The sequence below is a fragment of the Lagopus muta genome, chromosome 21 (genome assembly GCF_023343835.1).
Source record: "Lagopus muta isolate bLagMut1 chromosome 21, bLagMut1 primary, whole genome shotgun sequence".
Taxonomy (NCBI): Eukaryota; Metazoa; Chordata; class Aves; order Galliformes; family Phasianidae; genus Lagopus; species Lagopus muta.
This window is the reverse complement of record NC_064453.1, coordinates 2,993,502-3,019,175: the sequence shown is the minus strand read 5'-3', so window position 1 is coordinate 3,019,175 and position 25,674 is coordinate 2,993,502. Positions and strand designations below refer to the sequence as shown.

Genomic DNA, 25,674 nt, shown 5'->3' with positions numbered 1-25,674 from the left:
TTATGGTTAGTTATGTGGTTGTGCATTTATGAACGTTTCTGTCAGAGGCTGATGGCATCCATGGACTGAACACAGCATGTTTTGTGTGCCTTTTAAAGGAAAGGCACTGTGTGGAAGGCAGGATTTTACACAGTGTTATTAACGTGGGGGTAGTAGAAAGTATGTTAAGTAGGGAAGGAGGGAGGATTGTGGAGAGAGTAGGAATGAGACAGCAAGGGCTGCTAGCTGCTCTGTGCTGAGATTGATGGGATTTATGGCCGTTCCTGTGTGCACAAGAAGTGCAGATCTTGGCTGTACAGCTCAGTCCAAGACAGCTCATCCGAGTTCGTGTGGCTGAAAGGGTTGGTAGGGATCTGACTGCAGGATGAGAGTGAAAATCAGCTTACTCAAAGAAACAGAGTTGTAACCTGATGTTAGCTGTGCAGCTGAGGTTTAAACACTGGTGAGAATTAAGGCAGAAATAAATGGTGGTGGTGCCAGCAGCCAGTGGCAAGAGCTGTAACACTGTGTAACCTGCATGTATGACAAAATAGCCTCCCAGAACCTTTAGAAATTCAGTGTTCTTGCATCAGAGGCTTCTTTTCTAATTAAAGATGTGAAGAAAAGATGCCACACGCCAGAGTGATATCCTCGACAGGGTTGAGCTGCTGGTGATAATTTACAGATCCATTACATTGTCAATTCATAGTGAGTGGTTAGAAAAGTGCAGTGCTCTCAACAAGGAAGGATTTGGTCGAGAGTTGTTCTAGAAGACAAGGAAGGGTAAAGTTTGTGGTGTCTGCAGATTTTCTGTGGTTTAAGCGGTGCTTTTTAGCTCTCAGCATCATAGTTAGATAATGTGTTACATGCTGCTTGCAGCAAAGGAAAGTGGCTGGGGCCATGTTCTCTGCTTCTTTGAAATGGGACGTTCTTAAGATGTAATGTTGCTACAGGTTGCAACTCAAGGAGCCTCGCATTAAGGACTGGAAAGCTAATAGGATCCTGCTTTAAATTTGACCAGGTTCTGGACACAAAGCTCCTTTCTCTCCTAAATCGTTCTGTAGGAACACTGCCTCTCTTGCTAGCACAGTAGTGAGCAACAGCTTAATTGGAAAGATATCATCTACCAAACCAAAAGTTCTATGAATTGGATAATTGGATCACTTTGTACATTCCTGGAATGCTTTTTTTTTCATCTGTAGATTCAGCAGGTCATGTCTTGTTCAGTTTGCAGAACTGATACGATGGACAGCCAAGGCAGAGTGGTTGTAGGAAGTCACAGAATTTAAGCAAGAGCCATCATTGCTGATGGTTATTGCAGCCAGGTAGGCAGAAACAGAAAATCCTGCTGAATTTTTGTTTATTCTTTCCCTCTTCTCGTCTTTTTCTTTAAATATTCAGTGGACTTGAGCTCGGCCAGTGAAGATGACTTCGACAGTGAGGACAGTGAACAGGAGCTGAAGGGCTACGCCTGCCGTCACTGCTTCACAACCAGTACGTGCCTGATCCTTGCTGTGCTTCCCTGCCTCTCTGCTGCCTTTTCTACACAGGTTCATCCAAGCATGTGCTTGTGTGTACAGAAAACGTGGGGTTGAATCAGCTAAAACATGCAGCACTCAGAGAAGAGTTGATAATGCCTTATGGCTGCAAATTACTATTGCTGAGACAGTGGAGAGTCCTGGGAGGTAACCATCTATGCAGTAAAATCTGCAAATCCAAACAGAGTTCTTGATGTAATGCATTTGTGCCCAACAAGTCAACACTGAGCAGCGACTGTCCCATGCAAAACTTCTTCATAGGGCACCAACATGGAGGCTGCCTTGCATTTGGGTGCATGCATGGCGTGGTGGGAGCCCCATGGTAAGGGAAGGAAATGAGAAGTGCACGGTTCACTTCTCTTTTAAGAAACCCCAGCTTTGGAGAATAATAGCTGCCTGTCACTTCCCAGGTAGAGCAGATGAGACTTCTTCCTTTGTTATTTTCAGAGCTCAAGTTGCTTAAGTAAACAAATGTTTTTTAAATTGAAGAACATTGAAGAAGCTGTGCACCGGAAGGCAGATGAAGCTTGGAACAGGGCAAAGTTTGTGGAGATTGCACAGTTAGCTGCAAGTAGAAAAGCAGATACTTCCGTAGTTGTGTGGATTTCCTGGTGGGTTGGGGTTGTTTTTTTTTGCTTTGTTTTTGTAATAATGCAATACACTTATGCTGACCATCTAGCAGATTGCATATTTCTAAGCTGTTGCTTTTTCTGCCCCAAGCCTCCAAGGACTGGCACCACGGTGGTCGAGAAAACATCTTACTGTGCACAGATTGTCGTATTCACTTCAAGAAGTACGGAGAGCTGCCACCCATTGAGAAGCCCGTAGACCCTCCACCCTTTATGTTTAAGCCTGTCAAAGAGGAAGATGATGGACTTAGTGGAAAGCATAGCATGAGGACAAGGAGGAGTCGTGGCTCGGTAGGGTTCACACTGTTGGTTCCTTCACATTTCTGCTTGTTCTGTAAAAGGGAGGTGTTGTTTAAGTGGTCTAAAATGAGACTGAATTCCTCTGTCCCACCTGTTTGCCCCTCATCCAAAAGGGTACTGCACTGGGAGGGAAGCAGCAGTAATTACTGGAACCTACTCTGCTGTGGTTCCTTATGGCGTAGCAGCAGCACTGTGAAACTGTAGGTGGTTTCAGCAGTTGGACTCGATTGTTTTGCATGCCCACAGACATATATATATACATACACATATATAATTTTTCTTAATGGAACTGTGGGTCTCCACCCCCTCACCCCCTGTGTGTATATGCACACTTAAAAACATGTATGCATGTTTTATGGAGTAAATTCAGCACGTGGACAATAGCAGCTGAGGGAGCATCATGTTCTCATTTCTAGCAGACAGTACTCAAGGTACACCACACTCAGTGTCTTGGTGTAGGCACAGAAAGTATTTGCCTCGCTTTTAAGCTGAGATGAACTTTCAAGGAAGAATTATAAATAAAAAAACCCAACTAAGTATTCTGGTTTATTTCTTCTTGGGGCTCTTAGTAGGAACGCTCTGTCCGTGCCCTTTTTGTAAGGCAGGAAAAAATCAGCTGAACAAATGCTGACTCGATAAACTTTTATGTCTGTTACACAACTAGATGTCTACACTACGTAGTGGTCGTAAAAAGCAGCCAGCCAGCCCTGATGGTAGAGCCTCACCCATTAACGAAGACATCCGTTCCAGCGGCCGCAACTCTCCCAGTGCTGCCAGCACCTCCAGCAATGACAGCAAAGCAGATTCAGTGAAGAAGTCCACCAAGGTAAAATCTCCCCATCTTTCTTTTTGTGTCAGAACTGGGCCCCTGAGGCCTCTTCCATCAGCTTGAGAAGGTGCAGATTCGAGGGGGCCGGGGGATCTGTCAGTGACACAGCAATCCCTACGTGTGTAGCTGTGCAAAACATTTAATGATGCATCTCAGTGATGCTTTATTCCCATGCATACAGATGTGATAAGAGCCATTAAAGTATCCCCACATAACCTTACTGCTCTTGTGATAAACTAATCCTTCATTTTCGGATGCAAATGCAAGCGTTAGGCTCACGGAAGTAATACCTATCAGAAATGCTACATCCGAGACAAGTAGACAGTTTTGGTTTCTTAAGCAGTACTTAATCTTTATTTATAAAGGAATATGAATGTGTAATAATTGAGACTACTTCCATTACTGTTTTGCAAGCAGTTTGCTTGATGTTCAGAGCTAGCTGACGCTTCAGTCTGTTTCACTGAGTGCTTTTCCAAGAGAGCACTGACAAAACAAAGGGAGATGAACAAGGAAGCTTGCATTAAGCACTGTAAATTGAAAAGCAGCAAATTAAAAAGAAGTATGTATTATTTCAGGCTCTTAGCAGGAGTGCTCCATCCATGCCCTTTCTGTAAGATAGGAAAGAATAAGAAGTTGAGCAAATGCTGACTTGGCTTGGTGTTAAATTCTGGAGATCTCAACTTCTGATAAGTTCTCCTGCTCCATAGGAACCCTTCTCATTCGTGTTCAACATGATAGCACTGACTTGCATTTCGTTTACTTCTGTGTTTACATCACTGGTAACTGTCCTCTTCTGCTTCATTTGTGGCAGAAAATAAAAGAAGAGGTTTCTTCTCCTCTGAAGAACTCCAAAAGGCAGCGAGAGAAGGCAGCGTCGGACACAGAGGAGCCCGAAAGGTCCAGTGCCAAAAAATCCAAAACTCAAGTGAGTCCCACAGAGAAATATTTTCATTTTTGGAAACAGTTTGAGTGTGGGAGGGAGCACAAATCCCCTAACAAACCCAAAACACAAAACCAATTTAGGCCACAGCAAATTTTAACTTAATCTGTGGCTAGAAAGCAACCCATGTTATAATGTGTTCCATCTGTTGGAGAGCAGTGGAACAACGTAGGGTAAGTTCAGGAGTCTGTTTGTTTGTTTTATACTTAAGCAATATAGGAGGAACATACTCAGTTTATTTCCCCACACACACACCTCAGTTTATTTGTTTTTTTTAATTGAAATTTGGCTTTCCCTTTTCTTTGACAAGTTAGAACAACACTGCAGTTGTCGTAATCTAATGGTACCTGGGCTGAGCCTTCTCTTCTCCAGGCTGGGCAGCCCCAGCTCTCCTTGCATCTGCTCCAGCCCTGCACTCGGCCTCAGGGCCCTTCATTCGGTTCTCCCCATGTGTCCATCTCTGGTTCTGGGGGCCTGGAACTGGGTGTGCTGCAGTGGCACCACCTGTGCTGCTTTGTCCCATGAGATTCAGAGGTTGTTACTGGCGTTCCAGCACACGTGCATGGTGATTCTCTATGGCACGCTGCATGCAGTTCCTCACACACACTGGTTGGTCTCCCCTTCTCCTGCAGGAGATCAGCAGGCCAAACTCTCCCTCAGAAGGTGAGGGTGAAGGTGAGAGCTCTGACAGCCGCAGCGTCAACGACGAAGGGAGCAGCGACCCCAAGGACATCGACCAGGATAACCGGAGCACGTCACCCAGCATCCCCAGCCCTCAAGACAATGAGAGCGACTCAGATTCATCCGCTCAGCAGCAAGTGCTGCAGGCGCAGCCCCAAGTGCTGCAGGCACCCAGCAGCTCCGGCCAGGCTCCTCCTGCCATGCCCCCCATCCCAGCTCAGCTGCCAGCACCGCTGCCTGCAGCCTCGAGTGCTTCCGCAGCTCCTCCGCAGGTTTCACCACCAGCATCCCAGGCCCCCAGCCAGCCCCAGGCCCCCGCGCCGCCTCCTCCTCATTCCCACATCCAGCAAGCCCCTGCATTGCACCCGCAGAGACTGCCATCGCCTCACCCGCCCCTGCAGCCTCTGAATGCATCGCAGAGCCAGCCGGCCCCAGCCTCATCGCAGCCCCACTCGCAGCCTCCGCTGCACGCTCAGCCCCAGCCCGCCCCGCACAGCCTGCAGGCGCAGCCCCTGCTGCCTCATCCCGTACCCCCCCAGCCGTTCTCGCTCCCCACGCAGTCTCCTCAGTCTCAGGTTCCCCTTCAGACACAAGCGCCGTCTCACTCCCACTCTGCACTGCAGGTGTCTCAGCCCTCCCTGCCAGCCGCAGCCCCGCTGCAGCAGGCCCAGCCTCCGCGGGAGCAGCCGCTGCCCCCCGCCCCCATGGCCATGCCTCACATCAAGCCTCCCCCCACCACCCCCATCCCGCAGCTTCCCACCCCTCCATCCCACAAGCACCCTCCTCATCTCTCCGGCCCCTCTCCATTCTCGATGAACTCCAACCTGCCTCCGCCACCAGCTCTAAAACCCCTGAGCTCCCTCTCTACTCACCACCCTCCATCCGCGCACCCTCCTCCCCTGCAGCTGATGCCCCAGAGCCAGCCGCTGCAGTCCTCGCAAGCCCAGCCTCCCGTCCTGACCCAGAGTCAGAGCCTTCCTCCATCCGCCGCTCATCCCCCATCCGGACTCCACCAGGTATCCTCGCAGCCCCCCTTTTCTCAGCATCCCTTTGTCCCTGGAGCCCCACCATCCATCACCTCTCCTTCGTGCCCTTCCACTTCCACGCCGCCTGCTGTGCCCGGCATCCCGCTTCAGACCTCCATCTCCACGTCAGCAGCTTCTAGTGGGAGCGTGCCGGTGGTGACGTCCTGCACGCTGCCACCTGTCCAGATCAAAGAGGAGGTTCCCGATGAGGCTGAGGAACCAGAAAGCCCTCCGCCTCCACCACGGAGTCCATCGCCAGAACCAACGGTGGTGGATACACCGAGTCATGCCAGCCAGTCCGCCAGGTATGGAGGTTGGCAGCAGCTGCGCTTCTTTAGCAGAACCCAAAAGCTTGCATCTCACTTGCTTGTTGCAGTGGAATTGCTTTTCTTTTTGTCAAGAAAAGATTTTGTTAAGGACTTTCCTCTGTTGATGTACAGACCGTGCATTAAGCAGTGACTCTGTTCCCTTTCACCCTTCCCAAGGATAGCTAAGGGAGATAAGTGAATCTTCCTGCCTCCCATGCCTGGTTCTTGCAGGAAGGCTTGCTGAGCTGAAGTGAGAGTGTTGCATGGTGGAGTTCTCCTTTCTCTCATAATTGTCCTTATGTTGGCGGGGTTTTTATTGAAGCCAACTGAAACTTTGCCTCCTTATGCTGTGGAAGAAGGCTTCTGAATGCGTGTGAGAAATCAGCTTCAGTGAGATGTGAATGTGTTTCACACGTGCATCTTGTCAGCCCTTGTTTTAATCAGGGCTTTGCTGTTTTTCTCTGTAAGGCTGCTGCTTCAGGCAGGGTATTAGAGGTTGTACTTGTGAGAGGAGCATTGCACTTTGCTTGTCTGTGTTGTCTCCTGGCAAAGTTAATTCCTTTCATTCCTTTTCAGGGAAGCAGGTGGTGCTGTTGTAAGTGTGCACTGATAACTTTTCCTCCTTGACATACAGCTCTTAAACTTCAGACTTCTACCTTCCCAGAGCTGACCTCTTTCTGTTTTGTTTCCCTCAGGTTTTATAAGCACCTGGACCGTGGCTACAATTCATGCTCAAGAGCAGATTTGTACTTCATGCCTCTGGCAGGATCCAAACTGGCCAAGAAGAGAGAAGAGGCCATTGAAAAGGCCAAAAGGGAGGCAGAGCAGAAAGCCAGAGAAGAGAGGGAAAGAGAGAAAGAAAAAGAGAAGGAAAGAGAGAGAGAACGTGAGCGTGAGAGAGAAGCAGAAAGAGCTGCGGTAGGTTTATTTGTAGCTAAAAGCTGCTTAGGAGGGTTGGCATGGATAGTGTGCCTAAATACACATGCAACCAGGTATCTGTGAATATGGGAGCTGTGTGTTAAGTGAACGCCAACCCACTCTGGGCATTCCCAGCCTGCCTGTCACTTTCTTCTCTAAAGGAAGTGGAGGGTTTCTATTCCCAGCCTATAATTGTGTGTGGGAAGCCAGTGCAGCTGGGGATAACTGGGCCAGGTGTTTACATTACTTGCAGTAGAAGCTCAGATATGAAAAACACTCTGTAGGTGTAGATACAATGAATTATTTGCGTAACTTCCACCACCTTTGCAGTGCAGGCACAAAATCGTTGCTGAAAAAGGGATATGAAGGCTTTAAATCTGAAGGCACCTTGATTAAAGACCCACAACTTCATTTTTTGTGATGGGAATTCCCAAACTCCGGTCTCACTATAGAAAATCAGCACAGTTAATTCTTTGTTTTTCGTTTTGGTGGCCTGTTGGAAAGGAACGATGACCTTTGGGTGCATAACACGGGGAGGTTGTTGGTGCGTTATGCAGCACAAGGAGGGAAACGGATGCCAGCGTGGGTGAGCCAAACGAGTTGAACTTAAACATCTCTTCCCCCATTTGTGCAGCAGAAGGTATCCAGCTCCTCCCACGAAGGCCGCCTCGGAGAGTCGCAGCTCAGTGGGCCAGCACACATGAGGCCTTCGTTTGAACCCCCACCGACGACCATCGCCGCCGTCCCTCCTTACATTGGCCCGGACACACCTGCTCTACGAACACTGAGCGAATACGCCCGTCCTCACGTCATGTCTCCGACAAACCGTAACCATCCCTTCTTCGTGCCCCTCAACCCCACCGACCCGCTCCTGGCCTACCACATGCCCGGCCTCTACAACGTGGATCCCACCATCCGGGAACGAGAGCTGAGGGAGAGGGAGATCCGGGAGCGAGAAATCCGGGAGAGGGAGCTGAGAGAGAGGATGAAACCTGGCTTCGAGGTGAAGCCCCCGGAGCTCGATGCGCTGCACCCGGCCACCAACCCCATGGAGCATTTTGCCAGGCACGGTGCACTGACTATTCCCCCAACGGCAGGACCTCACCCGTTTGCTTCCTTCCACCCGGGTTTGAACCCGCTCGAAAGAGAGAGACTCGCGCTGGCAGGCCCGCAGTTACGGCCTGAAATGAGCTACCCTGACAGACTGGCAGCTGAGAGGATACACGCGGAGCGGATGGCATCGCTGACAAACGACCCGTTGGCACGGCTGCAGATGTTCAACGTCACGCCCCACCATCACCAACATTCGCACATACATTCGCATTTACACCTACATCAGCAGGATCCCCTCCATCAAGGTGAGCCCGGGAGCTGGCCGAGCAGTTTGCTTGGAACCTCTGCCCGAAAGCCTGGAGTTAGGAGTCCTTTCCTGTATGTAACTGTGGCTTTTGGGCAGTGTAAGATTGTGATATCTGAAATGCAAACCGTTATTTTTTAATGAAAGGGTGCAGGGCAGAAATGAAGTAAATGCTAAGTAACAGTACAGTGATCATAGAATTATAGAGTGGGCTGAAAAGGAGCACAATCTCATCCAGTTCCAACCCCCTGCTGTGTGCAGGTCACCAACCAGCAGCCCAGGCTGCCCAGAGCCACATCCAGCCTGGCCTTGAATGCCTGCAGGGATCCACAGCCTCCTTGGGCAGCCTGTTCCAGTGATACCATTTAGACTCTGCACTCACTGTGGGATGTATTTAAGGGCTTTTAAGAAAGCAGCAAGGAGAACTTGATCTCTTCAGCCATTTGTCATGCCAACCACATGGCTTTAGTTGAGCTGAAGTTCTGTCACAGCTCTCCTAAGAAATATCTGAATTGATGGGTTGGCATCTTTCTAGTTACAGTGTATTCTTACATATGGAAAAGTTTTTCCCAAGGTATTCAGTAGTGTCAAAATGAATTGGTGCCTTGTTCATTTCTAAACTAAGCTACACAGTTGCTCCTCTGAGGTGTCGAGAGTCTGGCGCTAAGCAGAATTTTTCTGGTAGTAGACCAGAGAGAACATTGCAAGCAGGGCACCAGGTGCAGGAGCAGCCAAGAAAGGAAAATGAGAGAAGTCCAAGTACTGACAGTGCAGCTCCTGGTGCTTCTGGGAACAAATGTACTGTTTGTGCAAGCAAATATAGCATGCTTTGCCTTGGAGCATATGCATTAAACACGGCTTCCTTCCCTTCTTTTTGAGTAGGGGAAGAATTTGAATGCTGTTGCAGAAGCCAATTTGTGTAGCAAGAAATCAGCAGTCTCTTGTGAGATTAAGCGGTGAGAGTGTTTCAGGTAGGAGATGATAGCACTGAGGGTCAGCATTTCTGAAGCTGTGAACATTGCTTGAGGATGCACAAATTATGGGCTGGCTCAGTTTCAGGCAGGTTTTTGGTAGCCCCTTGGTAGCAGAAGAAATTTGTCATAGATGCTGTCTGTGCAGGGGTGCTGTTGTCAGGTAAGTCGTTCAACATTCAACATTCACTCTGTGCAGGTAAGTCTGGGTACTGTCCTGTTCTTTGTTCTGGAGCAGTGCAGTGGAAAGTGGAACAAGTGGCTGAGAAGTAGGGACTGAAGAACAGGTTTATTGTGTTCAGAAACAAGCAGCTTAAGGTGTGTGCTAAATACCAGTGCACTCTAAACTGGGGGAAAGTTAATTATATAAGCAGTTTAAGTATGTATCTATGTATACATACAGGGGAGAGAAATTGCAATACCAAATAAAGGTAAGAACAGACATATTTTTTTTAAGTTTTCAGGATTGAACAGGTTTCACTTTCTCAGTTCACCTGCCCTGGTCTGAGCAGGGCTGGTCAGCAAGCAAGCTGTGCTGCAGTGCACATGGGGACGATGGAAGGAAAGCTTGGGTGGTTTTGTTACTTTATTTTTTGTCACTTGGTGGATTTCTTGTTCTTGTAGAAATTGAAAGCCTCGAGTTGTTGCTTTAACAATTAAGACTGTTTGGCAAGCAGATGTCACTTCAAACACTTCAGGATAGAAAAGTGGGTTTCAAATTGGATGGAGCTGAGCTCCCGGTAATTACACGCCAATTAGGCCAAATGCCGATCCAGCTCAAGTGGTAACAGGGCTTTTGATCTCCCAGCAGTGAGTGATGCTTCCCCAAGCAGTTGATTGCTTTCTTTCTTTCCTTCTTCTAAAGGTTCCGCAGGACCTGTTCACCCGCTGGTGGATCCGTTAGCAGCTGGACCCCATTTGGCACGTTTCCCCTACCCACCTGGGACCATCCCCAACCCATTGCTAGGACAGCCACCTCATGAGCATGAAATGCTCCGACATCCAGTCTTTGGTGAGAGCATTTTATGGTCCTTGTTGGAGGCTGCCCTTTGATCTGAGCTGTCAGCTTTTCTTCTGGCTCCGAGCATTTCCTGGGAGGTGTGGCAGCGGGGTTGAGCTGTAACTTCACTTACAACTGAAGTGGGTTTTTATTTGCCTTGTTTTGTTTGCTGTCTCCGTTTTAGGGGAGGTTAAAAAAGAAAAAAAGGAAAAAAAAAAAGGGCTTTGTGAGGCAGCTCTGCAGACCTCATAGCAAAAGAGTGTACAAGAGCACAACTCTGTGTTGTAGGTACCCCTTACCCTCGGGATCTGCCTGGTGCCATTCCACCTCCGATGTCCGCAGCCCACCAGCTGCAGGCCATGCATGCACAGTCAGCAGAGCTGCAGAGACTGGCAATGGAGCAGCAATGGTTGCATGGGCATCCTCACATGCATGGTGGTCATCTACCAAGTCAGGAAGATTATTACAGGTGAGAGGTGCCACGGGGGCTTGTGGGAACTTAAGGTTTCCTTCATCTTTGTCTGTGTTCCATCTGTTTTTTCTTGTGAACGAATGCCTTCTTCTTGTGTGCTGAGGTATTGGCCTGATGCACTTAGAGAGGTTGGTGAAGCTGGCCTTAAACCTAATTAGGGCCCTTAGACCTAATTAGGGCATTGATGATAGGGCAGGTTGAAAGCTGGGCCCGCATTGCTGGCACGAGGCTTGAGTGAATTGAGTCACCTCCATCTGGGCTTTTTAGTGTGATTCTTGTTACGATTGCTGCTTCTGCATTGCTTTGTCTTCCTTGAGAGGAGGAAGGTGGGTGAGAGCTTTATGAACAAGCAGCGACAAGGAGTTCCGTAAATCAGTGAGTCTTAAGAAATGACTGAAGGGAAAAGGAGATGGGGTGTGTGAGGAATGTGAACCCTGAATTAACATTGGAGAGTGCCCACTACTCCCCACAGTGCTGTACAAGTGCAGGTAGTGGAGTGGTTCTCTTCTCAGCCTGCCTTGTCTCACAGCACCTTATTTCCTCTTGGGCAATGGCTACTGAGTGAGATGTCAGCTAAGAAGAGGAAGCCTTCAGCACCTAGCAAAGGTCATTCCACGTGTCGGCAGGTAGCAGGGCTGTGTAGGAAGCAGCACATTAAAGACCTGCCTTGCACTGCTTCACTCTGATGCTTCTGTACTTGCTGCTGCTATCCAAAATCACCCACTGGCCTTATGCCACGAGGGCAGCCGCTGTGCCTGGAGCTGAGTGACATTTCACTTGCAACTGCAGATCAAGCTGGAGCTTGATGAGCTGGCACGAGTGATCTCACACACTTGTAAGGAGCGAAAGGTCATCGCTTCCTCCCACAGCAGCCGCTGTTATCGCCGCTGTTACAGCGGTCCTCATTTAGTGCTGAGAGCTCAGAAGCCCATCCTGCAGGCTCTGTTCCCTTCAGGGCGCCCAGGTGAGGTTGGCAGGAAGGCATGCTGTCACTGAAGTGTCATGACACCTCCTTGGTTTGTTAAAATGAGTTTTCTTTCTCTTTCAGTCGGCTGAAGAAAGAAGGCGACAAACAGTTGTAATAAATTATTTATTTGTAATGCTGGCTATGGAAACCCCAGTCCTTGGGAAGGAGTGGAACATTTTTACATACAATAAGAGCTACAAAAGGAAAAGAATATCTTATAAAGATTTCTTTATATATTTAAAACAGAAACAACCACCCAACAAGTAGAGACTTATCAGCATAGCGTTCATTTGTAGAGAAGATTTCTCAAGACTGGTGTGGGTCTCCCTGCATGACAACGTATTCAGAAGCCTATTGAAAATACAGGACTGTGTGGAACATTCAGAGAACTTCCTGCAACCTTGGTTTTTTTTTAATTACTAGTTTGTTTTCAGTAGGTGCTAGGATTGGGCTCCCAACAAGTCACTGTGCGTGAGGAGACACTCAGTGCATCTCTAGCTACTTCCAAAAGAAAAAAAACAAGGATTGCAAGTAGGTGACATAACAAGCTCTGAATCCAAGTGCTATAATAATAATAATAATAAAAATCTACTTTTATTTTAATACATTGTAGGAAATCTTCATAATTTTCGAGAGAGCTCAGTTCTGCAGCATGGCTTTTTAAGTCTGTAAATAACTTTTTTGGGTAGAGGGGAGAAACGAAACGAAACGAAACTCCAGAAACGTTTATGTTGATTTTTCAGTAACATCACACGTTGTGAATTCCTACCTGGTATTGACAGAATACAGAGTTGATTTTTTAATAAAAGAAAAATATATATAGTTATCCCTTTAATTAAAGGGAACAATGGGTATCAATAATTTCAAATGGGTAAAAGCTTGAAATTTGGCTTGTTATCAACAATAAGCATTAAAGGGAGATGCAGGGATAATGTTGCAAATGACTGTTGTTGGTTTTTTTGTTTCTTCTGTTAGTGTTACATCTCTGTTACGCAGCTGGTTTCTGTTGAGTTGGGTTTCTCAGCAGTGCAGGTGTCCCTTGGAGCTCACTGACCCTTCTTCAGGGGTTGGTCTTCAGCATGGCCATCCTACACCTCTTTTACCCTTCGGGACTTCAATCTAACCACACTGGTTTTAGGCTGTCCCCCATAGGATAACTAAGAGCTCAAAGAAATAACCCTAAAATGTCTGTTTTAAAATGCTCCATGGCTCAAAGTAGCACAGCCAGAACTTCATACCGTGCATAGTTTTGGAGGTCTGCTCTCCCTGGCCTCTTGTGTTTGATGCATTTGTAAGGAAGGAGGACTGGACAACTCAGTGTTCTTAAAGCTGTTTTGCAAGGAGCAGTCTGCATTTCGTTCGGACTGTTTGAATTCCGTTTTTATAAGCAAAAACTTTTTAACTGCCACAACCGTTCTGTATCTCAGGAACTCACTGCTTTGGGCTTCACATAATACATGGACAGTAATATTTACTGCCTCCAACGCAACAGGTCCGTGCAGAACTCCTGTTGGCTGGTTCCCACGTGGTGGTGAGAGGAGAGGGGCACGCAGGAGGCCAGGGAGCATCATTTTAGAGACTGACTGCCTAGGCAGAGAGGTTTTATGTGTTCCTACTGTTCCATGTTCGGTTGGTTTGGTTTTTTGGTTGTTCTCTTTATTTTCTTTTTGCCAGGGCAGAGGGTGGTGCAGCCAATGGACATCTGCATCTGCTGGCCATCTGCTTCCCCATTTCCTCTCTCAGCTCACAAGCACTCTCTCTCTGCTGTTGTAGACTGTTATAAATGTGATGGTTGTGTCATAGGACTGTACTGAGCCACGTGTGCTGGAGTTGTGGTTAATGACACGTTGTGATGGAAGGCATGCACAGTGCTTTACACCACGTGGGGCTCGAAGCAGCGTCAGCATCAGTGCCCAAAGGTGTTGCGTAGCACCCAGTGACAAATTCAACATCAGGGTGTTCGAGGCCCACGTACAGAATATAAGGGAGGGGGAGGAGGGTGACTTCACTTGCTGACCTCTTGTGTCCTCTGTTGCAGATTTGGCAACGCTAAGGAACTGCAGTAGCATTTAATCAGTTCCATGCCCTGTGCACGAGCTCTGAAGGCGTTAGCAGGAGCAGCCAGTGCTGGCATGAGGAGGCTGTGAGGTCAGTGTGGCACCCAGCATGGTGGGCTTCCTTTGGGCACTGCTGTGCTGGCATCCGAAAGTGAATTACTCCTTTCTTAGCAGCATTTTTACCTTTTGCTTTTAGCTTTTTTTAGACAAGCACCAATATTTTGTGGGTTTTTTTTTTGTTGTTCACATCATTCAGCAAAAAAGCACTGAAACTTCCATGTTAGACCTGTGATTAACTACAGCTTTAGTCTGCAGTGGCATTTGAAGCCATCCTGGTGTTGGATGCCCTGTTCAAACAACCCAGACCTGGTTTTCTTTCAGAAATCTCTCTTTTGTTTTTCCTCAGTTTTGAAAGTTCTTCAGTTTTCAATTTTGCTTTCGTGTTTTTTGAGAAGTCTCTCTTGTTCTGTGTCGTCATGGTTGAGCTTGTTTCACTGCACCGTTACAGCAGAGTGTACATTCTGACTGCTACATTTATATATATCTTGAAGCTTAATGTATATATGAGTAGTTTGCCATGGGATAACACAGTGTAAACAGAGTAGAAACCCAGAAATCGTGACTTCTGTGTTCTCTCCATTTGAGTATTTTGTAATTTTTTTGAAATATTTGTGGACATAAATAAAACCAAGCTACACTACAGCAGCCAGGTTCTGCCTGCAAGCAGATGTGTCTGTTGATTGCTGTGGGTAGGAGAAGCCTGTTTCCATCCAGAGAAATGTGGGACGGCCCTTCTTGCTGTTCCAAGGCTCATCTCACCTCTTCCTTTGCTTGACTTTTTCCTCCTTGGAGATGATTTTGTTTCTAACACACAGCACAGACAGCAGCACCACGTCCAGCTCCGGAACTCAGCGCCTGCCCAGGGCTGCTGTGTGCTCTGCAGCCACGAGTTGGGAAGGCAGATGGGAAGGAATGGATGTAGAGGGATGTTGGGCTGGTGAGACCTCAGGGAGTTTGTGTCTGCGGTGGTAATGCATTGTGAGCACAGGGGGTAAAGGAGCTCTCACTGCATCAGGTGGTAAAGAGCAGCAGACCAGGATGGTCCTTCAGCTCTGCTCGCATTCGCAGAGCGGGGAAGGCTGCATGCTGTCATCTCCTTTCATTTTGCATATGAAACAAAGGTGTTGGAGGATACAGAAGGGAAAGCCAATCCTGATGGCTCAAGGGGACGGGTAGCCTTCACTTCGGGTTAATGGTACGCTATATATACACAAGGAACGGAGGATTTTCGTGCCTCGTGTTTTCTTAGAGGCGTTACTTTGTGCCAGTGAAGTGAACACGGGCGTCGCATTGAGGAGCAGCCGGGAAGCAGCGGCGCGAGCCGCTCACCAGCGCCACCTGGCGGCAAGGGCGGGGATTACCAGACGTTGTGCTCACGTGCGCCACCTGGCGGCACGGGCGGGAATCAGCGCGCGTACGCCACGCGCGAGCGCCACCTGGCGGCCGCGCTGAGGAGGGCCTGGAACGTTCTAGAGTGCGCGGGCGGGCCGGAGCCGTGGCCAGCTGCCATGCGGACCGCCGGGCTGGGAGGAAAGCTCGGCGTGTTGCATGCTTGTGGACGGCAATGCGGCACCGGGCAGCGGCCCTCAGTGTCCTTCAGGCAGCCGACGACCCTGCGGTGCTGCGATGGACCCCTGCGGACAGCCCGGTTCGTGCAGTGCCAACAGGTGTGCAATGGGGGAGGGAGGCTGAAAGCACGCCCTGCTTTGCTGCGCGCACGCCCAGCTCTGTCGTTAACAAAGCGGCTTTTCCTTGCACCAAAGCACAGCAAGGATGCACAGCTGGCTTAGCATAAGACTTACCAATGGGTCTTGTTGCTGTGGATGGCTTTGCTGGGTGTTTTCTGCTCCTGGGTGCTGTTCTGTGCAATGTCAGCATAAAGGCTCTTTACAGCCTTGCTTGGCTTGCACGGAGCTGCAGGGCTGCATGCTGCATGGGAAACGTGTGCATGGGGAGGAGTTGCAGTGGGATGGGGGCATTGGCTTTGGAAAAGAGCTTTGTGTGATAGCAGCACTGCGTTTCACATTGCATGCATGAGGTTTTGCTGGAGCAGACCATGAATCCAGGGTGTGAGATGCAAGCCTGCCATTGCAGATCGATTGGATGAAACTCACTGGCCAAGCACAGGCAATTAGAAGTCAGGGAATCAAATGTTCGTGGCCTGGTAGTGCTGCTGAATGCATCCATCACAATGCACAGCTACAGCTTCATATTTGCCTTTTTCTACCCTCCTCCATCCACCAAGCTGCTGCATTGAGGCCTGGCCTGCTCTGAGTTTTATTGCAGGTGGTATTGATTACCCAGGTGAAAATAATTCCCTTTCTTCCCTGTTCTGGTGGTTCGGTTTCCAACTGGAAACTGGACTGAAGCTGATGGCAGGATATGTATTCCTTTCTGACAGATCAAGCAGTGAAGCATAATTGCATTGGTTATTCTTGCATCTCTTGCTTTTATTCGTTCAAGCATTGCATAGTCCTGGTGTGAAGGAGCCTCTCAATGCCAGCACTGCTGCCTGCTGTTGGTCACTGGTGGGGGATGTTGGTGCTCTGCAGCATCACCGAGTCAGTGCATCAAACCCTGCTGTACCCAATGGGGCATCGGGGTGCTGGTGCTCTTGTGTCACTGCTGGGTGTTGCTTTGCTGCTGATGCTGTGACTTCAGAGCTCACTGTGTTAGCAGTGGTGCTCACAGGACTGTTTTCCTTTGTTGTCCTTCTGAGCTGCTTACAGCAGAGCTCCTGCTTTCACTCATTCCTTCTGGAGACAAACCTGGGGGCAGGAGCTGTTGGGAGCACCTTCATCTAAATGTAAATGTTGGTTCCCTGCCTTGGGCTGCCTGTCAGAAGTGGCTACCAGTTAATGCTCCCAATCAATTCGTCCCCATTAAGAAATGGTCTTTTATATGCTTATTGTAAACGTGTTGTTCTGGGGTAATAAGGCCACGTTTGTTTTGTAAGCTGGTGCCTCTGCTGGAATGAGAAATAGAAGAAGGGGAAAATGATGTGAGGCTGCGTGGGGTGGGCACAGCTCTTGGGTTTGGTTTTGGGTGACCTCCTTGCACAGAGCCCATTGGAGAGAGGACCAGTCCATGGCTCCAGGCCTCCCTGGGAGCCCCCTGATGTGCTTGGGTCAGTGGTTTCCCCAATCCATGCAGGTTCTGTTTGGTTCTGCCACGCATCCCAGCCATTCTGCTCTCCCTGTGGATAAAACAGAGGGAAAGAGGCTGGCTCGCCCTGAATCCTGGCTCCTGTTTCCCAGCCGTGGGTGCCAGGCTGATGTTCTCCACCTGATGGCAGCAGATGCTCAGGAAAGGACTGCAGCCCTCTGTACCCATGGGCTGTTTCCAGGAGCTGGGGGTCTCGCAGCAGTCGGTCAGAAAGAATGGTTGAAAGCCAATTAATGACGGTTGTAATTAGCTGTGTTTTGCAATATCTCTAATTGTCGGTGGCAAACTCTTGGGGGGTTGGAGCAGAGCCTTGTCTGTGCTGGGAGTACAGCTGTGTTTGTCAGTGCTGCAGAGAGCGCTCTGTGCTGGAGCATGGAGCAGCCATGGGTGATGCAGAGGGACCCAGCAGCCAGCACCTGTGGTGTCTGTGTCTGTGAATGCACTGTGTGTGTGTGTATAGATGTGTGCTGAATTGGTGCAAGGTGCCACTTGTGCATGCAAATCCGCCAGCAGAATGTGCATTGGGTCCGGTCTTGATGTTGAATCTAAGCAGAGAAATGCCTTTTTTTGTCCCAGTTGGTTGCCCTGCTTATTCAGGCAGAGCTTTTGCTGGTGTTTGGTGCTGGGTCCTCTGCAGGCTGTGTCCCCAGGACTGGGAGCGCTGCTGCAACTGCTTGGAGCCTTTCCTGGGAAGCTTTTGCAGCCTGTGTTGGAGTGGGGGGAGGAAATTCATGTGTCCTTAGCAGGGCCTGCTTTGAGTTGCCTCTTGTGTGATGCTGCGTGGGGCTGGGCAGCCTGTCCTCCCCGTCTGCAGGGGATGAGAGATGGCTGCTGTTAATGCTGTGTAGAGACTGAGTGCTAGGTTAAACGTGATATTAGTTCTGCTTGCTGATACCTGGACTCGTGGGGTAAAATGCATCCATTCAGGTGATGTCTTTGGGCAGTCTGTGTAGATGCTGAGTGCTTGCTGTGAATTGCAGTGCCTGTGTTCTGTCTGCATCCACGGGCTCTGGAAAGACACCCAATCTAATTAGCAGCCACTGGGGAAGGAGCTCACTTGTGAGCACTGGGATGCAATAAGTAAGATATTAACTAGAGGAGGTGGGGAGCCAGGAGGGACAAACGGGGCTGCACAAAAGCTTTCTAAGAAAGAGGAGCCCACAGTAAGAGGAGAAACTTGGAAGCACGCGCTGTGCTGTGCTTGCTGAGTGCCCATGGAGCCTGGGGCTGCTGTCAGTCCTGTGCACATCACCGTGCTTCTCCTTTCCCATGGCAAAGGAAAAGATGTGAGGGTGTCCCAAAATACGCGGTTTGATGGAAGTGAATTTCACATGGAGGTGTGAGAGTCGTGTGCGGCTGTTTGGAGGCGATGGGAGCCCTCACACAGACCGATTCCATGGAGCACCTAAGAGGAGAGCCGCTAGGTGGGGCAGAGCAAGGTCACACGAGTCCTCCGAGGGCAAAGGAGCAGCTGAAAACTCATTTTGGTTCTTAACAGGAAGGCAGCGAAGCGACTAAAAAGTGGGTGTGATGTGTTGAGATAATCTAATATAAAAAGGTGCCCTGGAGGCAGAAGGGGCCCCGTTTAAAACCATCAGCAGCCGTCAGAAAGCCTTATCAAGAGCAGCAGGAAGATGGAATCATCAATGCCAGAAGGAGAGCGGTTCAGCGCAGCAGCAGGCGGCGCGATGATGTGAGTTGGATTGTCCAAAGCCTGGCTGCTGGGGAAGGTGGTGGCCCTCCTTGCTGTGGCATGTGCTGGAGCAGGGCACGGTGTGTTGTGCATTGCACTGTGGCTGTGCTCAGCACTCGTGTTCCTCAGGCAGGAATTCATTGTCACCGGTAGGCGTGCATGCGTCCACCTGTACTTACACAGGTGCAAATACTTAATGTGCGTTTATTGCAAATAGAAATACACCAAAAGAGGTGTGAGAGGAGGAGCAGGGGCTGGGGGGGGAGGGTGGTGGTGAGGAGCTGCTCCAGGACTGCAGCAGGAAGCAGCAAAGACACCCAGAGCAGCGAGCGCCCGGCACGTCTGAGCTTGCAGGCGCTGCTCTGATCGTGGCATGACGGAAATGGGACAGAGGTTCAGTATTACCACTGGCTGAGCGCAGGATAATGAGGGCACAGACAACCGTGGCTGGGCTCATTAGCCATTCTGCTGCCCAATTAGGCTAGGAGCTAATTGCTCATTAACGAGCCTGGACCTGCTGAGGCAGCTGGGCTTCCCTAGAAGTCACGGCTGGAGCCTCAGCGGAGAGAGGGTAGAACAGAGGCACGGTTTGAAGCCAAGGAAATGGAGAAATTCTGCTAAGAAAGGGCTGTGCTGCTCTGCTGCTGCTCCCCGGGGACAGCAGTTCGATCCCTGGCACCGTCGCTGCCTGAAAGGCACGGCAATTAGCCTGGCATCCTGCAGCCCTGCCGATAATGACACGGACAGGGAGATGCTGAGGAGCTTAGGGTGAAAGGTTATTCTGACCTGCGTTTTCCTCTGAGCATCCTCTGGAGAGAGGCCGAGCTGCTGGCTGGGAGGTGTGGTGGTTGGAAGCACAGCAGTCACAGCACAGGGTCAGCAGTGGGACTGCAGGGAAAGCAGTGTGCTGTGCTGGAGCAGCCAGCAGTGCCTCCTGGAGAGAAGCTGGAAGCCGTGATGTGCTTCTACCTGCATGCATCAGCTGCCCTGTAACACGGGCTTGTATTTAGTTTGGCACCCTGTGGTGCCAGGAGGGTCCAGGTCCCACCTTGCTGGTGGCACAGCATCCCTTCCCTCCATCTCCATACCTGCAGGTCTTTCATTTACCTCGTGCTACATGCGACGGGGCCGGAATGAGAGCAGCGATGGGACGAAGGCACCAACATCCTATTTTAGCTTGCAGAATGTCTGTCTGTAGGACAAGCAGAGCAGTGCTAGTCTGGGCTTCACACTGCGTGTCTCCTGGAGCCGGCCCTGCGCCTGCTATGGCAAGAGGTGGGGAGGGAAGGAATGCATTTCTCATTATGAGCTGCAGCCTGAGAAGAGAAATCCCCCTCCCCCCCCCCCCAGGCTCTCTGCCCCCCAGCAGCTCGCTGATTATTTTTGGCTGAGGATGGAAAGCACAGCCGTAGCATTTTTCCCCACAGGGGAGTGACCCACGCTGGAGGGGGCTGAAGCCTGAGCTGTTCTCTTCGTGCTCTTTCAGTCCGTGGCCACGCTTTGCACACCCGCAGCCCCTTTTCTCCAAGCACACCACGGCCTGTCATCCTGCCTGTGACCTGGGGCTGGCAGTGCCTGGTGCAGGGGGAGCAGCACAGCAGCTGTCCCAGGTCCCCCTTCAACCCCCCCCCCCCACCCTCAGGCAAGCCCCACGCGCTGGGGAGCAGTCCAGCTTGTTTTCTCAGCTAATAGAAAGCACATGAGGAGTGCAGCAGGCACGGTGACAGCTGCTGGGAATGATTCACTTGGGACACAAACAGGAACTGATCCCTAGGCAGAGCCCAGCCGCTGCTCGGGGGGGGGGGGGGTCCACCAGCTCCACAGCCCCCACCCCAGCCTGACTCACTTCCTCCAGCCTTGCCAGTGCTCGGTGTAGGAGGGCACAAAACCTCCGTTCCCCCCCCCTTACCCAACCTCTGTGCTGAGGCTGCAGTGTGTGATCTGCAGGGGAGGCCGCCCAAAGGTCTCCAAGCAGGAATAAATCTGACGTTGTATTGAGCCAGCAGCGGTGCAGGCTGCACAGGAAAAAGGGGAATGTTGGTGCTGCAGGGGTGTGCAGTGCACAGTGTGGGGATGGCTTCTGGTTGCAGCCCGTTTTCTGGGGTGCACTCGTATCCCTCGTTGGCCCCTGTTAATTAATGTTCTGCTGTTGTCCTGAGTCCTTGGATGGTGAAGGCTGCCTGTGAGATGGCTTGCGTTGGGTTTTACCTTTTTCTTACAGCTTGTTTGACAGATTTAGTGCTTGTTTCAAAGCCTGATGTGCTGCGAAGGAGTGCAGTCTCAAAGGGCAAGGCTGGAGCGTCTCAGGGCATTGCTGGCTTGCTAGGAAAGTCAAACTGATCTTCCCATCTTGAGGGAAACTCCCTGGGTTGGGTTGGTGGGAGCTGCCTGGACCTGGGGCAGCCAGGCCCCTAACTCCCTTCCAGCAGGAGGAAGCACAGCTCTTGGGGCAGCAGGCAGAGCAGGCAGGGAAGAATCTGAGCAAGGGCTGCAGCAGACACGTGGATGGACCCCTTGATCCAGGCGTTGCTTTTTTAAAGCAGGAGGACCCTGTTTTGGGAAGCCTAGCTGTGCATGCAGCAAATCCAGGCACCTGCTCCATCTCAGGCTGCGCTCCGGAGCCGTGCGTCACCAAGAGGAATTCCAACACGAAGCCCAGCTGGCGCCGACCTGGGGATGAGCTCTGAAATCAGAGCTGGCACCTCGTGCTCAGCAGCCTGTCCTGTCCTGGCTGCCCTAGCTGGGTGGGAGCTCTCTGCCCCCCAGTCTGCTCCCCAGCTCTGCCCTTTTGCACTGACGCTGCCCTTGGAATCGGGCCTGGCAGGTGGGATGCTGTCACTGAGGCTGGAGCAATATGGCACGGTTGAAAAGCACTCACATCATCCCTCCTTCCCTAAACCCTCTACATTCTTTCTGTGGCCGCCAGGCTGCCTGGATACCACTCTCAGCTGTCAGGGGATAATAGCCATCGAGTCCTAATTACAAATCACCCCGGCTGGGAGTTCCATCTGGGTCTGCTCTGGGGGGGGACTGAAAAGGGAGGGAGCGTAGGAGAAATGCTGCTCAAATGTGATGCTCAGAAGCATCCAGGCCTCCAGACCAAAATAGTCTGCAGGCTGCAGGGCCTGAGGCTGTGGGAGGCTCTGCAGCACAGCGCTGTGAGTTGTGTGCTTGCCTCATTTCAGCCCTGGGAGCTCTGAACTGGAGAGGGCAGATGGACCCAATCGCAAAGCATCTCCTGTCCGTCCTGCATCCATCAGTCCCCCTTGAACCTCCAGTTTGGCTCCCTGCAGGGAGGGGGCAAGCTGAAAAGGTTGTGTTAGCTGGAGCATCTCCGGCGCAGACTGTGAAGACCTGCAGGGTGTCCACGACAAAGTGCTCGAAGGCACCTGCAGCTGCCTGCTGCCTCCAGGGCTGCGCTCTTTGCTTTCCCTGCTGGCTGTCAGCAGCGCTCAGAAACACTCCTGAAGCAAAGTGTCTCCCAGGTGCAGGATCCTGCAATGCAGCTTGCAGCCCGGCTCCCCACAGCGTTGCTCTCCCCAGGAGTTACCCAAGGGCAGCCCCAGGCCAACGGCCGCCGCCGCTTCTGCATTTCTCCTGCCGCGTTCCAGCTGAGGTCAGGCAGCCTCGTGGCGTTTGCAGCCTCGTGACTGCTGGGGAGATTTAATTTTCAAAGCGTTCCTGACATCCCCTGGGATTGACCTTGGCTGAGGGCCGGGGCCCGTGACCACCGGGAAGAGCTGTGCGAAGGCCAGGCTGATGAACGGCTCGCTGGGTTCCAGCAAGGAAAGAAAGGAAGCAAAGCAATGGGGAGTTGGTGGGGGGGTGACCCGCAGCCCTTTTGGCCTTGGGCAGGCTGAGCGATGCCTGCAGCAATGCATAACCTGCTGCTGACACAGCACTGCAGTGCCTGGGGGGGGGATGCGTGTGTGGGACCCATCCCCTGGCACACAGATGCTGGGGATCTGCTGCCTGGCACCAGAATGGGTTTGTAGGTGCAAAGAGGAGCCTGCAGGGTGAGAAGTAGGGGAGGAGGTGGTGATTTCAGACAGGGGGTGTGGATGTGGGGAAGCAGGGAGGCTGCAAAGTCTGAAATCCTCCCGTGTTTCTGTAGGCATGGCTGCAGAAGCCAAACCAGCAGTGGTTTTGGTTTTAACCTCGTGGAATGCAAACACGAGGAGCGTGCTGGCACGGATTGGCACGGCAGTGTTTTGGGTCTGTGGGTGAACATGAGATGCAGTTCCTGTGTATGGCCAGCACGGCTGCTGGGTTTCCTGAAGGCTGCTGCAAATGGTAACTTAAAAAAACCAAAATAATCAGGGGAAGGAGGAATAGCATTCAAAATATGGAACACCTCATAAAGCTGGGGAGGTAGGAAGCAAGGCGAGCAGGCACAGCCGGGGCTTGGACTTGCAGGGGGAATGGTGTACAGTGCATAAAGCCCAGGGAATCGGCTTGGGGTGCAGGCTAATGAGCTTTTTAATTAGCTGCAAATGCAAGCGAGGCTGAAAACCCAAATAAATAAGTAAATTAAAGATTTTAAAGGCTGAACGCAATCAATGAGGGGGTCAGCATTTCAAATATTAAATCTCCAAGGCAGTCGAATTTACAGCAGGTTAGCAGTGCTGGGGCTGGGCTGCCCCGTAGAGGAAGAAGGTGCTGTTCTTTGGGCCAGCAGCCCTCTGGCTGGATCGTGGCACCTGCAAACCCATTCATCATGCAGTGCCTGGGATGTCCTGTGGGGCGTCCCACCCCAGAGCAGCATTTGTGGCTGTGCAGCAGTGTTGGGTTAGGTGGTGCGATGGGAATATGGGGCAATGGGGCATGGCCAGCGTAACCCTCCTCCTTTTTGCATCCTGGGCAGAATAAGTGCTTGTCAGAAGCAATTCTTAATCAACCAGCGTGTCCCCTCGTGCCTTTGCAAGGAGGCAGAGCAAGAGCAGAAGCTGCTCTTCATTATGCTGATGCCCCTGGCTGCCCTCGGGAAGGGGGAATGCTAAGCAGCTTCAGATCCCTCAGCATGGGGAGCTTGGAGAGCTCGAAGCAGCACGACAGTCATCGTGTCTCAGTGTGTTTGGAGCAGAAGGAAAAGCATTTGTACGTGTGATGTACTGCTGGAGTTTGCACCCAGGCTTTGGTAGTAACAAAAAAGGCCACGTGTGAAGCTCTGATAGCGGCTCACTCGTGGAAAAAATAACTGCATTTGCAAAAGCAAGGCAGTAATACGCAAATTCAGAGCTGCTGGAGTTTGGATGCGTGCTGTAAGGGCCAAATGGGTTTGTTCAGATGGTGATTTACTGAGACTTGTGTAAAGGAGGGGGGGAGAGGAAGGTTCCAGCCCCCGGTGGCCTTGAAAGCGATCTGGCAGCGCCTGCTGGCTCCGTGTTGATGGATTTGCTGTCACGTCTCCCTGGCATGAGGTGACAGATTTCTGTGTCGGGTGAAGCCAGAACCAATAGCCATCCATCACCGTGAGGACGGGCAGGAGCAGCGGGGAGGCACAGCCAGGCGGCCACAGGCCCCGGTGAGGGGCTTCCCTGCCCTTCTTTCCTTGTCAGCAGCATCATGGAAACCAGTCCTGCACTGCATACAGAGTGTGGGTGGAGTGGGGACGGAGGACTCCTCGGGATGCTCCTCTTGGGATTTCTATTACTGTGCTGTGTCACCTGCATTGCATTATCCAGCAATTGGGGGAAGGCTCCCAGGGCTGCTGGCAGCCAGTCCTAGCAGATGGAAGGGCAGGTTGGCTGTGCTGCAGCTGGCTGGGCTCTGCCCGCAGCCTTGTCAGCTCTGCCCACCTCTGTGCATGAGCAGCAGAGCCAGAGCTGGAGCTCTCTGCTGCATCCTGCCTGCAGGAGAATGATGCTCCTTATGGCTCCCTCCGAGATGAAGTTCCAAGATTGGAGCTGCCTGTCCTGCCGTTTTACTCCTCAAGTTCCATTTCAGAGCTAAACCTGAGGTAAAGGCAATGCTGCATCCATCCAGACTTGTGGTGCTGGGTGGAAAAATGCCTTCTCTATCCATGCAGGTGGGCAGGAGGAGCTGCCTTGTTGCTCTTTTCCCCAGCGTGATGCACGTGGTGTCTGAGCTCAGGTGGGTGGTGCAGTGCTGGGCAGGACCTGATGCTGCCTTACTGCCTTCAGGTGGCTCTGTTCTCTCCCTGGGCTCTCTCTACAGTTTCCAGTGTTGGGTTGTGACTCTGTATGAGGTGTTCATTTCTAAGTTGCTCCTACAAAGAGCAAAGAGATGGAAAAAAAAGCCTTGCAAGCAAAGAACACAAGAGTATTCCTTTAAGCTGAATTAGCATGCACAAAGCTTGGGCTGCCGTTGCTTCTCCCAGGCCTCAGACTTTGCATCTGTTTTTTCATTTGCAATAGGCTAATGTGCTTTGACACTGCACCCCTCTGGGAAGCAGTCAGCAGGCAGTGTCAATATTTCCTTCCCCAAAAAACCCTAAGCATCAGCCCACCACCCTCTAACGCATTGCTTTACAATATGCTTTACAGAATTAAATTACAGAGCATGAAGAAGACATTCCCAAATTCCACCTGCTCACACCTTGCATCCCCAGAGTCTGTTTGTGTGGTTGTCCATCCTTTTCCATCTCCTCTTTAGAAGGGAGGATGCACCTGGAAGCTGTGATGATGCTCAGCAAGACCTGGACTGGTTGGAGAGTGGGACAGGGAGAAAGCTGATGAGGTTTAACAAGAGCAAGGGTAGAGCTGTGCACCTGGGGGGAGTAACTGCATGCACCAGTACAGGTTGGGTGCTGGAATGAAGCTCTG

General features: G+C 51.0%; 2 protein-coding genes across 7 annotated transcripts in view; both read left to right on the top strand.

The window, feature by feature from the left end:
- Positions 1–14,673, top strand: part of RERE (arginine-glutamic acid dipeptide repeats) — a 168,315-nt gene extending 153,642 nt beyond the window's left edge. For 4 of the 5 annotated variants that reach the window (XM_048967865.1, XM_048967866.1, XM_048967867.1 and 1 more), the window contains 10 exons: positions 1,381–1,473; positions 2,238–2,437; positions 3,111–3,272; positions 4,087–4,200; positions 4,848–6,226; positions 6,925–7,147; positions 7,782–8,505; positions 10,341–10,487; positions 10,764–10,944; positions 11,996–14,673. In XM_048967865.1, the coding sequence (XP_048823822.1) occupies positions 1,381–1,473; positions 2,238–2,437; positions 3,111–3,272; positions 4,087–4,200; positions 4,848–6,226; positions 6,925–7,147; positions 7,782–8,505; positions 10,341–10,487; positions 10,764–10,944; positions 11,996–12,029 (3,257 nt within the window). In that variant the 3' untranslated portion in view covers positions 12,030–14,673. The remainder of the gene's footprint in view (positions 1–1,380; positions 1,474–2,237; positions 2,438–3,110; positions 3,273–4,086; positions 4,201–4,847; positions 6,227–6,924; positions 7,148–7,781; positions 8,506–10,340; positions 10,488–10,763; positions 10,945–11,995) is intronic. The other variant, XM_048967868.1, reaches the window with a different exon arrangement.
- Positions 14,674–14,779: 106 nt separating this feature from the next.
- SAMD11 (sterile alpha motif domain containing 11) overlaps positions 14,780–25,674 on the top strand; it is a 118,701-nt gene continuing 107,806 nt past the window's right edge. For both annotated transcript variants that reach the window (XR_007380858.1, XM_048967870.1), the window contains exon 1: positions 14,780–15,698. The gene's annotated coding sequence lies outside the window, so the exon portion shown is untranslated. The remainder of the gene's footprint in view (positions 15,699–25,674) is intronic.